The sequence below is a fragment of the Bufo bufo genome, chromosome 4, assembly GCF_905171765.1.
Source record: "Bufo bufo chromosome 4, aBufBuf1.1, whole genome shotgun sequence".
NCBI classification, from domain to species: domain Eukaryota; kingdom Metazoa; phylum Chordata; class Amphibia; order Anura; family Bufonidae; genus Bufo; species Bufo bufo.
Window position 1 is genome coordinate 196,342,663 of NC_053392.1, and position 13,388 is coordinate 196,356,050.

The 13,388-nt window shown below is 42.7% G+C and overlaps 1 protein-coding gene and 1 long non-coding RNA gene across 3 annotated transcripts in view; both read right to left on the reverse strand.

Annotated features, from left to right (window-relative positions):
* Nucleotides 1-1,685: 1,685 nt before the first annotated feature.
* LOC120997868 lies at nt 1,686-3,493 on the reverse strand. The gene is made up of 2 exons (XR_005778243.1): nt 2,936-3,493; nt 1,686-2,839 (listed from the first exon to the last, which is right to left on the reverse strand). It is a non-coding gene; the product is annotated as an uncharacterized LOC120997868 (long non-coding RNA).
* Nucleotides 3,494-4,769: 1,276 nt separating this feature from the next.
* The window catches only part of GOLIM4 (golgi integral membrane protein 4), a 147,401-nt gene continuing 138,782 nt past the window's right edge, over nt 4,770-13,388 (reverse strand). For both annotated transcript variants that reach the window (XM_040428189.1, XM_040428188.1), the window contains one exon: nt 4,770-5,569. In XM_040428189.1, the coding sequence (XP_040284123.1) occupies nt 5,420-5,569 (150 nt within the window). In that variant the 3' untranslated portion in view covers nt 4,770-5,419. The remainder of the gene's footprint in view (nt 5,570-13,388) is intronic.

Genomic DNA, 13,388 nt, shown 5'->3' on the forward strand with positions numbered 1-13,388 from the left:
TCCTATCTGCCATGAAAAAAACTGGTAAAGAAAAATAACCAAAAAAACATACAGACGTTTCCTATGTTTGTCAGCAGCACCTAAATTTAAAAGGTAGGCTCAACAGTCATTATATTACATTCATAAAAACGTAACAGCGGAATCAGTATAGTCTGCTGTCCGTTGCTAAAATGCACTTCAAGGCACAAGAGGGTGATGGTGAAAAAACTCTGCAGTTCTGTATATCCAGTTATCCCTTAAGTAAAACTGTGAAAATAGGTTCTCTTTTGTAAAAATTTGCAATGACTACAAGAAGGAAACAGCCACCATAAGACTGCCCTGCCGATGGCCACAGAAAATGGTGGTCTTAACCAAGCTTGGCTACTTTTCTATCAGTGTAGCATTGAGCTTCTTTAAACACCACAAAGGAAAGGAGGAACTGGTCAACGGGTCCAAGGCCCTTTTGTCTCCTGCATTCAGGAATGGTGAGAAGGTATATATGCCCTCCTTTAGGTCACGAGGAGTAGGAAGCAGAGTCCGAGGCCTTTATTAAAGGCATGTTTGGTAAATCACTCGAAATACATTGCATGATATTTCTAAAGTATGAAATAAAGTTATTCATAGCTTTCCTGGGCTAAACAGAACAAATGTACTGCAGTCTATGTGAACACTGAGGTTGAAGCATCCTGCATTTTAGCTCTATTTATGCCCAGTATTAACTTGACATAGACACACGGTATCGTACAACTTTAACATCAGGTACAAATTACCTTAAAGGGGTTTTCTCATCTCAGACAATGGGGGCATATTGCTAGGATATCCCCCCATTGTCTTATATCGAGAACGGAGCCCCGAAAGTGAAGGATAGCGCACTGCGCATGTGCAGCCGCCCTCCATTCAATTCTATGGGGCCGCCGAAAATAGCACAGCGCTGGCTCGGCTATTGCGGTCTGCCCCATAGAAATGAATGGGAACATGGGCCGCGCATGCGCAGCACGCTCCCATTCACTTCTATGGGAGAGGGGGGGATTAGCGCTTGGCGATGGACGGACCCCGGGAAATCTTGGGTCCTCCAGCCACAGCGCTCCCCGCTCTGTTCTCGATATAGGTGCGGGTCACAGCGGTGGGACTCGCACCTATCAGACAATGGGGGCATATCCTAGCGATATGCCCCCATTGTCGAAGATGGGAATACCCCTTTAAATTGTCAGTGCCATGTAATGCTATTTTTTTCATGATTAACCTATCTTGAAAGCAAGTAGTTAAAAAAAAAATCTGGGACATAATGTGATGTCCCCTGAAATATGTCTTGCCCATGAGACAATAATTCTCTTCACAGAAAGCGTCACTGTTGTTCCTCCTAGAGATGTATGACTACATTGACACCAAGCTGGTAACATTCCCCGTCTTAATAGGGTGTGCCACTACACCCTGTCACCACTGATTGGCGAGAGAAATGGTAACATCTAGTAAATATATTTATACATTTCCAGGAGGGATAACAGTGGAATAACGCAATGTAAAGCTCTAAGAGAAGATGCTCCAGGAGCAATTCTTTACATGGGTAATGCATGTATTCACTAAAACAGACTTGCCAGGTCAACTTTAACAAGCCACAATTCTATCACCTCTCCAAGGGACTAGAATTTCCAGCATGAGCAGTGTCAACACGTTTCTGAGATCTTAATTCATGACATATTCTGATATTTTGTCTGATCTGCCAGTATACTAGGAAGGAAGACAACTTTGTTCATGCCAAATACATGAAAGGACATGGATGGTCCAGCAGGTGTATATATCCTGCCCGGACTGGACATAGTAAAGCTCATTTACACATCCAGGCTGTTGTCAGAACCTGCAAACAGCATGGAAGACCTTAGGTAAAGCAGATAATTTTAGAAACAACATTCACGGCTGGTGATGGCCTCATATGGTATGTAAATACATTTACATAATCTGAATTGCTGCTGATTAGGAAGTGCTATAGTCAACATACAGCACAGTAATTACCATTCTCAACCTTTCTAACATCAGCAAAGCTGTATGCACTCATTTAAAGTACTGACACATTTAATAATGACATACAGCACAGTAACACTTTCAGGGGCTTGTTGTATACACTAGCATCTTGAACATCGCTCTGTATTTTTAGGCAGCAGGAACGGATCCCAGCATGGGGAAAAGAAAAACGATTTCCAAAAAGAAAAGTTTCCCTTCTGGCTTCTGGGCATCTGATCCATTTTTGGCAAAAAAATAATGAAAAGAGGATTATGGACCCTAAAAACAATACTGTATTAAAACTGCAAAGTGTGAATGAAGGCCTATACATTATTGTAATGATACATTTATATGATTTCATTTTGGGGATAAATACATGGATGAAATTCAGCAAATATATGACTTCTTATATTGTACCGGACAACTGGGCTCTCCAAATGAACAGAATATAAAAGATACCTTTATACTTTGTGATTGGTGCTGGGATGGCTGCTGATTGTAATAGGCATTCCTGTGTGCTATCCTTTGTGGCTATTATAGATACGTATGGAAAATATAAGACACATCGTGATATATGTTGTACAGTTGGTCTAAAGGCTCAGGAAGAGAGTTGTATATACTATAGTTCTGGCAATAGGCTGTATATTTAGAGCCCAGGAGAAGATCAGATCCCATTCTGTAAGATGAAGAAAGCCTGTCCCAAAGGCTTTGGCTCATGCATAAAACTGTAATAAGCTTGGTGCAGGAGCCTAAACACGGATTCACGGTATAGAATAGTAAAGGGATTATTGAATTCTCCTTGATGTTCCTGTTTAGATGGAACAGTCACAGGAACACAGATCAATTCATTTCATCTTCTGGCCTGAATAACCAAAATGAACGTTGTGTTATAATATTCCTATGCAAAACATAACTACAGAGAAGAATATGGCTTTGCTGTTTCAGATTACAGACATACCGCAGAATAAGAGTCTTTGGCCAATGTTTTTTGGAACTCTATTGTGCAGCTGTCAGATCACGGGAATGCAGAAAGTCCCCTTTTATGACACTGTGCTGAAGGTCTGCCGGCAGAACGCTGCTCTTTGGGGATAGGAATGATCCGAAGGTGATAAAAAAAACTGAAGGAGACATCAGTAACTTCAATACATATGTTTCTTGAGGGAAAGTTTTCTACTTCCATTACCTAGGCCACCGTTTGCACTAAGGGACTCTGCTTTTCAGCAAATGGAATACGTATTCTTAGCAAAGCATAAACGATACTCATAGGTTCACGCTAGAAATAAAGGACTCCTTGGGGAGGTGTATAAAATAGTGCAAAAAACATGGATTACCTAAAAACAACCAATTAGAGCATTTAGAAAATTAAAACCGCAAACTTACTGGTTGCAATTTAAAGGACATCTTTCAGCAGATTTGTACCTATGAAACTGGCTGATCTGTTACATGTGCACTTGGCAGCTGAAGGCATCTGTGGTGGTCCCATGTTCATATGTGCCCGCATTACTGAGAAAAACTATGTTTAGATACAGTCCTGATCAAAAGTTTAAGACCACTTGAAAAATGGCAAAAAATCATATTTTACATTGTTGGATCCTAACAAGGTTCCAAGTAGAGCTTCAACATGCAACAAGAAGAAATGGGAGTGAGACAAAACATTTTTTGAGCATTCAATTAATTGAAAATAACGATTAAACTTAAACAGGCTGTTTTTCAGCTGATCCAAATTTTACGTCTACGTGCCTTTAAAAGGCCAAATCTGTGCAAAGATGTGGATTCATTGTCATTTTCTGTCAGGTAGTCACACGTTGTGATGGCAAAGGCAAAAAAACTCTCCCTTTTTGAACGTGGTCGGGTTGTTGAACTGCATAAGCAGGGTCTCTCACAGCGCGCCATCGCTGCTGAGGTGGGACGCAGTAAGACAGTCATTTGGAATTTCTTAAATGATCCTGAGAGTCTACTTGGAACCTTGTTAAGATCCAGCCATGCTAAATATGATTTTTTGCCATTTTTCAAGTGGTCTTAAACTTTTCATCAGGACTGTATATGCAAATGAGCCTCTAGGAGCAACAGCGACATTGCCATTACACCTAGAGGTTCTGCTCTCTCTGTATGTGCCATACCCTTTCCACTGATTGACAGGACCACGCTGTGAAAATGTCAAATTAAAGTGCAGAAGGCGCAGCAGTTGCAGAGAGCAGAACCTCTAGGTGTAATGGCAACGCCCCCGTTGCTCCTAGAGGCTTATTTGCATATATGAAAACATAATTTTTCTCAGCAATGCAGACACATATGAACATGGGGCCAACACAGATGCCTTCAGCTGCCAAGCACACACACACACACACACACACACACAGGTCAGCCAGTTTCATAGGTACAAATATGCTGACAGATGCCCTTTAAAGGGTTTCTGTCACCTGAAAAATGGGTATTAAGCTGGCTGACATTAGCGATGTGCTAATGTGAGCTGAACATAACTAGATTAGTGCCGTCTCACTGCCTAAAGCCTTTATGGAGAAAAACAAACTTTTATAATACGCTAATTAGCCTCTAGGAGCCAGGGGGGCCCCACCTCTTTTCACGCCCCTCTTCTCTTGATTGACAGGGCCAGGGCAGCGCTGCTTTCCTCCCACCGGCCGTGTCTGCAGTGTAAATCTGGCGCTGTTCAGTATTCGGCGCAGGCGCAGTGAGGGAAGGACGCTCAGCGAGATTTACACTGCAGACAGGGCCGGCGGTAGGAGACCAACGATGCCTGCCCCTGTCAATCTAGTGTAGCAGGGCGTGGCCAGAGGTGGGAGAACGGAGCCTCTAGGAGCAGGAGCAACGCCCCCCCAGAGGCTAATTAGCATATTATCAAAGTTTGTTTGTCAGCCAGCTTAATACCAATTTTTCAAGTGACAGAAACCCTTTAAATAATCATCACTTTTAATTTGTGCTACTTTTTATAACACGGTCATCATTTCATCAGTTTTAAGCCATTTCAAACAAGACATCACTGTTGCTGCCATAACGGTTACGTTACATTACCTTGATTACCGCATGTATTATACATAATAAATATAGCAGGTGAAATTCTGTACTCCCTCTCATAAGAAGGAACATAAGGCACAATACCAACAATTCTACTGCCCTAAAACAAGGTGCATGTCCTGATCTAATTAATGGCAATACTCAGTACTACCATGTAGTTGTGCATAGGAGACCTTAATCTTGTATGTATTAGTACTCCAACCACAAGAGAGCTGCTTGACATGGCTTTTAAAAGGTTGTGCATTACAATTTTGCTAAAGCTTAACGTTAATAAAAGAAGTAGCATATAATAAAATACAGCTTTATATAAAAATGTCATTGATTCTAATATGAAAATACAAAAATAATACGACATAAAAAGGCCAGCTTGGAATTTGCAATGGTACATGGTGTGCTAGAGTCCTGTAGAGCATCACATCTCGGCTCGCCTTTTATTTTTTGCTCCAGCTGCTCCATCTTCCTCCTCCTCTTCCTCTTCTTCATAATTTTCATCATGATTATCACCATGATCTTTATGAAGACCTTCATGTTCCCTCTCGACCCCAATCTGTTTTCCGTCAGCCTGGGAAATAATGATCATTTCAAAATTCGTCATTGAAATAACTTTAAAGTGAATTTGCTATCAATATAAACTGCAGTCCATCCATGTTTTGTAGCAATCAGTCAAAATGGCAGCCCCCACAGGGAATAGAAAACACCTACTAGGTCAAGGCTAGACAGAGAGTTTGGCTATATGATACTGGGTCGTGTGACCGATTCCCACACAAACAGAAGTGGAAAGAAAGTTGTATGACTATCAACATTCATTTCTATACCAAAGTGAAAGTTATTCCATGTGTGTTGTGGTTTAATCGAGTCAAATAACAATCAATCAGGGATGGACTAGCCATAGACCATACAGGGAAATTTCCTGGTGGGCCGACGCCCAGGTGGCAGCCCAGGCCGTCCTCATGGCTGCCGGATGGGTACATAATAATCTGATGCTCTCAGCCTTAGTTAAGGTTAGGAGCATCAGGTATATGCAACTGGCAGGCGGTAACATGCGTCCTCCAAAATGTAAAAGTAAATTCCCCATTAAAAGTGCCCCGTCTGACCCAGGAAGAAGTACAGCGGCGTCTTAAAGAGATTAAAATAGACAAATCGCCAGGACAAGATGGCATACAAACCCGTATCCTAAGAGAATTAAGTAATGTCATAGACAGACCCTTATTTCTGATATTTAAGGACTCTATACTGACAGGGAGTGTTCCACAGGATTGGCGCATAGCAAATGTGGTGCCAATATTCAAAAAGGGTCCAAAAACAGAGCCCGGAAACTATAGACCTTTAAGTTTAACATCTGTCATGGGTAAACTGTTTGAAGGTTTTCTAAGAGATGCTATCTTGGAGCGCCTCAATGAAAATAAGAGTATAACACTGTATCAGCATGGTTTCATGAGGGATCGGTCATGTCAAACTAATTTAATCAGTTTCTATGAGGAGGTAAGTTCTAGACTTGACAGCGGCGAATAAATGAATGTCATATATCTGGACTTCTCCAAAGCATTTGACACTGTACCACATAAAAGGTTAGTATATAAAATGAGAATGCTTGGACTGGGAGAAAACGTCTGTATGTGGGTAAGTAACTGGGTGAGGGATAGAAAACAGAGGGTGGTTATTAATAGTACACACTCAGATTGGGTCACTGTCACTAATGGGGTACCTCAGGGGTCAGTATTGGGTCCTATTATCCTCAATATATTTATTAATGATCTTGTAGAAGGCTTGCACAGTAAAATCTAAATTTTTGCAGATGACACTAAACTGTGTAAAGTAATTAACACAGAAAAGGACAGTATACTGCTGCAGAAGGATGTGGATAGATTGGAGGCTTGGGCAGAGAAGTGGCAGATGAAGTTTAACACTGACAAATGTAAGGTTATGTACATGGGAAGGAATAATGCAAGTCACCGGTACATACTAAATGGTAAAACACTGGGTAACACTGACATGGAGAAGCTGTAGAAACCAGTGTCAGGCAGCTGCTGCCAAGGCCAATAAGATAATGGGTTGCATCAAAAGGGGCATAGATGCCCGTGATGAGAACATAGTCCTACTACTTTACAAATCACTAGACAGACCCCACATGGAGTACTGTGTACAGTTCTGGACTCCTGTGAACAAGTCCTGAACTCTGGAATACTGACGGGGACGCATAGCAGTATATTGATTTATGATGCTATGTAACCCTTACAGTTCTGGAATGTATTGTATAACACTGACATAATGCTGTCAGTTTTATCCAAAACATTCCAGAACTCTAAGAGTTACATAGCATCATAAATCAATATAAATCTATGCATCCCAGTCAGTGTTCCGGAGTTCAGGACGGGTGCTCTCCCTGACGCACGCTGCGAGTCCGATGCGTGGGACTTGTCCGTGGCCTTACAGTACAATTTAAAATTCTCAGATATGCACTATTTTCATTATCTTGTGAAACAAATAACTGATTTTTATTGCTTATATCAATCTTTTAACATTTTGGGTAAAATTCACAGTGACTGCACAGCAGAATTCAATTTAAAACAAGTGGGGATTGTTAAGGAACCACCATAAAATTTGTGTCTAAAAAATAAGGATGTATCCTCATTTGAGGTGTCACTTAAAGAGAATCTGTTACATCAGAAACACCCTCCAAACTAGAGTAGGAGGTGTATAGTGTAACTGATGCAGAGTCCAGTTATGTAATATTTATCTTCTCATAGATTGTAAGCTCTTGTGAGCAAGGCCCTTATTCTTCTTGTTTTATTTGTCCCCTTGCTTGTTGCTATGTTATATTATAATTTTTATAAAGATTAATATTATCTTCATACTCACTTACGTTCCAACCCTGAAACCAGTAGTAAAATCCCAAGCTCATACACATATTAAAGAGGAGTCCTCTCCTTGCATTTTACTGCTGGATTGTGGGAGGACAGTGTAGGAATGCAAGTGATTATGAAGATACAAATTATGTAATCAGACTCCGCGTCACACTATATGCTTACTCTAATTTGGAGGTGTTTTGGAGCTGACAGATTGACTCGTTTTTTCCTTTGAAAGAACCCTCCCCTTTTTTACATTACCACTTTGAGGCTTAATAAAAGGACACACATTAATAAAATGTCCTTCTTTACCACAGAAATAACAGAGTTTTTTCTGCACTCTAGAGTTCCTATAACCAGGGTAAGAAGAGACCTGACCTAACTGCATAGGCTCATCTGCAGTCCCTGGTTCCAGTGTCACTGTACCCAGAGGGACAGATTGCCCATATGACAGTCTCTCCTGCCTGAGGGGAACCTTGCACCTCTCCCTCAGACGTCTATCAATCCTTACGGCTAGGGACAGGGCCGCCTCCAATGAATCTGGGTTTTCATGAAACGCAAGGGCGTCTTTTAGTCTCTCAGACAGCCCCTGACAGAACTGACTACGGAGTGCAGGATCGTTCCACTCCGAGTCAGTCGCCCATCTTCTGAATTCAGTACAATATGACTCAGCAGAACTAAGCCTTTCCCTGACTGCTAACAACATGAACAAATCCCAATGGTAGAAGTGTTCATGCACTGGAACCGAAGCCCTGATGCAACTGACACAAACCCTCAGCTAGGGAGCAGGCGATAAGACAACCGATTCCTTGCACAAGATGAAGGAACCAGTGTCTTCCTAAGGCCCAGCTAGGAAATACAACAAAAGGGAAGAAAGGAGGACTTATCTCAAGACGGACTAGGAGCAGGAGATCCACCAAGCACCAGCAGAAAACTCCAGAATAAAGTATAAGCCGCAGGGGCTATAGTGAGAGGCGGAGAGAAATAGCATCATAACCTGTGAGGAGGTGGGATCCTGCCCAACACCACAACAAAGCAATCTGTCAGATAGGCTCACGTGCCGCAAGTCTGACAGATCTTCTCAGATCACTCACAGGGCAGGGCATGACTATCCTTCACTCTCTTGAGAAAATAAATAAAATTAAGTCTTGCTGAAGACGTTTGTTCAAGCGCTACTATTTTTGAAAAAAATCTGCTTCAGAAAAGACACTAGGACTAGGTGGTGATGTTACCAGCTGGGAGACAGTCTGACACAGCAGATATGTTCCCCCGCTGCCTTATCTTTATAGGAGAATGCAAACCAATCCTTAGTTTTATAGGTTCTCAGCAAATAATGATGAACATGTTTTTAAACTGAGCACAAACAGCTCACTGTTTGTAATGTGATTACTGTAAGAGACCATCAAGGCTGAGATGAGAAAGCGGTTGACAAACGTATTGCACTGACTTTAATGCAATTTGTTCCAATACCTTTAGAAGTCAACTCAGGATGGTATAGCGGTAATGTAATCATACTACAAGCTCTGAGCAATAATATCGCTCACAAAGTTTCACATTATTTGTTTAGAAGCCCGGTTTTTCCCGGTTGTTTTAAACGTCTAGTTTAATGATAGATGATAGATTCTCCAAACATTATTTTTCCAATCTGCATGGGCAACTTTGATCAACCATATTACAAATGAATAGTAAAAAAAAGGGTTCAAACCAACTGCAATCGAATCAAGTAGCCAGAAACTCCCAGTCTCCTTTTATACTCATTCTCCTTCAGTGCTCATCATCAATAGCAGATATTACTCAGCTATGGCTTTGTGTATTTTCAACAGGGTGCACAAACATTGACTCGAGACACAGAGCACTCCATCTGCTCTCTGAATAAAAGCTTATCAAGGTAAAAGCGCATCTTCCTGATCCATGTGTGTATTATCCACAAACACAAGAAAAGTGACTGCTGATGGTGTAATCTTTATTAACCCCCACCCCCCCCCCCCCCCCCCCCTTTCAGGCTGCAAAAGTGATACTGGAAGAAAATAATGTGAGCATAAAGACGGCCCAGACTGTTCCTACTAGGGTGATAATGTGACTACAGCAGACTCCTGCTCACTGAAATAAGTGCCATATGTGACATCTGCAAAGTAAAAAAGCCTAAGGAAGTCATGCGCTAACTATGCCAGAACGGGAGCTCCCAGGAGTGTGGCGGTTCAGAGGGAAGCTGCTTTACAATAATCTGTTCACTGGGTATTAAAGCTAATAGATTTTATAAGTTACAAGGTACTTTACATTTAAAGGAACTAGCGTTGTTGCGATACCAAATTTTTGATTCGATTTCGATACCATAAAAAAGTATTGCGATACTCGATACGATTCGATACCACGCGAAAAAAAGAAACCAAAAAAGCCTCATGCGTTCCGCATTTCGCGCAGTTTTTATTTTTTCTGTTTCGTCGTTCACCGAATAGATTTTTTTCTATTTTAATAGTTTGGACTTTTCAGACGTGGCGATATGCGATATGTTTATTTATTTATTGTTTATATATTTTATATGTAATTTATACTTAATATTTTGCTGTTTTTTTTAAACTTTTTATTTAATAACTAATTTCCCCCCTTAGGGGCTAGAACCTGGGATTTTTTCATCCCTAGTCCTATTCACCTTGATAGAGATCTATCAGGGTGAATAGGACTTTACACTCTCCCTGCTGCTTTGTGCACACAGCAGCAGGGAGAAGACTATGGCAGCCAGCGCTTCAGGAGCGTCCTGGCTGCCATGGTAACCGATCGGAGCCCCAGGATTACACTGCTAGGGCTCTGATCAGAAGCTGCCACTGCACCACCAATGAGAGGGGGTGAGGGGACTCTGTGGCAACTGCCACCAATGATAATACTGGGGTGGTTGAGGGGGAGAGGGGGCACTGCGCCACCAATGATTCTAATACTGGGAGGGGGGCGCACTGCGCCACCAATGATAATTAACCTTTAATACATGAGGCAGGTACTGGCAGCAAATCAGCGGCAGTTAACCCCTCAGGTGCCGCACCTGAGGGGTTAACTGCCGCTGATCGCAGCTCTCTGTCAGAGGCAGGGTGCCGACAATGTGATTCTGCTGCCGGCACCTCCTGTATTCAAAGTTAAAGACTACCTTTCGTGGGGTCGGACTTCGTTAAGTTAGCAGGACATGTAGAGCGGCACCCAGGGATCTCCCTGCACCTACTATTATTCCTGGGCGCCGCTCCGTTCGCCCGCTGTGCCCCAGTTACAGTCTCCAGCTCCGTATGCTAATTACTACTATCGGAGCGATATGGAAGAAAACATCAGCTTCTCTCCCTGGGCGTTCCTTCTGTAACTGGGGCACAGCGGGCGAACAGAGCGGAACAGAGGAATAATAGTAGGTGCAGGGAGATCCCTGGGCGCCGCTCTACATGTCCTGCTAACTTAACTAACCCATAACTAAACCATAAAAATGGTCGCCCTATCATTGGTGGCACAGTGCGCCCGCCCCTCCTCCGCCCCTCTCTCCCCACTGGTGGCAGCGGCAGCAGCAGCACAGGGGGAGGGAGAGACTTCTTCCTTCTCCCCGTGCTGCTGAGGGAATATGAGCGCGCTGACAGCAGCACGCTCATGTTCTGTGATACTAGACTTCGCAGCAGCGCAGGCCAGTATCGAAAAAATGGAAATCCCGGTATCGATACAGTATCGATTGGGTATTGAAATTTTGATACCCGCAACAACCCTAAAATATATATATATATCTAGTGGCCACTGTACCCCATGTGTTCTTGTATCACAGCCTACTATCATCAGTTGGTTGAGAAGAACAGGTCTGTCTTAATGCCTAAGGGTACTTTCACACTAGCGTTTTTCTTTTCCGGCATAGAGTTCCGTCACAGGGGCTCTATACCGGAAAATAACTGATCAGGCATATCCCCATGCATTCTGAATGGAGAGTAATCCGTTCAGGATGCATCAGGATGTCTTCAGTTCAGTCATTTTGACTGATTAGGAAAAAGATAAAACCGTAGCATGCTACGGTTTTATCTCCGGTAAAAAAAGGAAGACTTGCCTGAATGCCGGATCCGGCATTTCTCCCCATAGGAATGTATTAGTGCCGGATCGGGCATTCAAAATACCAAAATGCCGGATCCGTCCTTCCTGCCTGCGCAGACCAGTAAAAATGTGAAAAAAGATACAAGACGGACCCGTCTGTCCGCATGACAAGCAGAGAGATGGATCCGTTCTTGCAATGCATTTGTGAGACGGATCCACATGCGGATGCGTCTCACAAATACTTTCAGTCACATCCAGATCGGCGGATCCGGCGGCCAGTTCCGACGACGGAATTGCCTGCCGGATCACACTCCCACAAGTGTGAAAATAGCCTAAGCAGTTATTAAGCTCTTAGTAGAGGGAAAAGTGCAGTCAACCGACATAGAGCAGGCCGCATCCTTTGGTGTAAACCATCCTTTTGTGTGTGTGGGGTGTTTCTATTGAGGGCTGTCTGCCATTATCACAAAGCAACACAAAATGAATAAAAAAGTTGAAAAATAATTCTTTCCATTTCTTTCAAAGTAGCTAAAAATTATCTACACTCTTCTTTTGGATATGAAAACACACTGCATAAATGCAGCAGATTCTCCACAGCGACAAATTCACAGCATTTACAGTACAAGCAAGTAGGTAAAATTTTAGACATCTTATCCATAAGCTGCGGAGAAAAAACCTAAACTGACTAAACCTAATCTAACGCATGTCCATTATTGCATTATTACTGACCTCAAAAGGGGTATATGTCAGCACCAGTCAATCCTGGGCTTATAACAAGGCTCCTTCTGTGGTCTAGATGTTTAGGCTTGTTAAGCCAAGGGTGTTGAAGAAGTGTCACCTAAGAGCCCACATACACCTGGAACCAGTCCTGACCTAAAATGTCACCCAATGAATTAGGGAGAAAAGTTATTATTCCCCTACGCCATGGATTTGGCTGGCGTTAAAGAGGTTGTCCGGTTTAAGGACGAAACTGGACAACAATTGTGAAGAATTACCAACCTGACCGATCCCACACTGTCACTTTTGCCCCGTTTATCCAGCTGCAGAGGTGATGTCATGTTTACAACGTGACCATGGCAGTCAATCACTGACTTCATCGATATTCTACTGCTGCCAGTAAGTGACTTCACAACTACAACTGGGTAAACAGAGTCCCGATGAGAGAACTGGAGTGACGGTGCGGATTCTGTCATGTAAGTAATGCTCAGTTCTTTTTAACTCAAGGATTCCATGTGTTGTGACTTTTTAAATACTATTGTGACTAGATTTAGTCACAAATGGCATTTTTACATCGCCTTGTCTGTTGCCTAAAAGGGGGCATGGCGAGCATGGGGTATGGGCGGGACCATCAGCCTGTGCCTTGAGATAAATTATGTGTCTGCTCATTCAGTGAAGACCCATCAAGACCTCCCTAGCACACAGTGGTCTTAAAGGCATCTTTACACTGTTCAATGGAGAAGACTATTGTCGGGAAGGAAGCGTTCCTTCCCCACAATC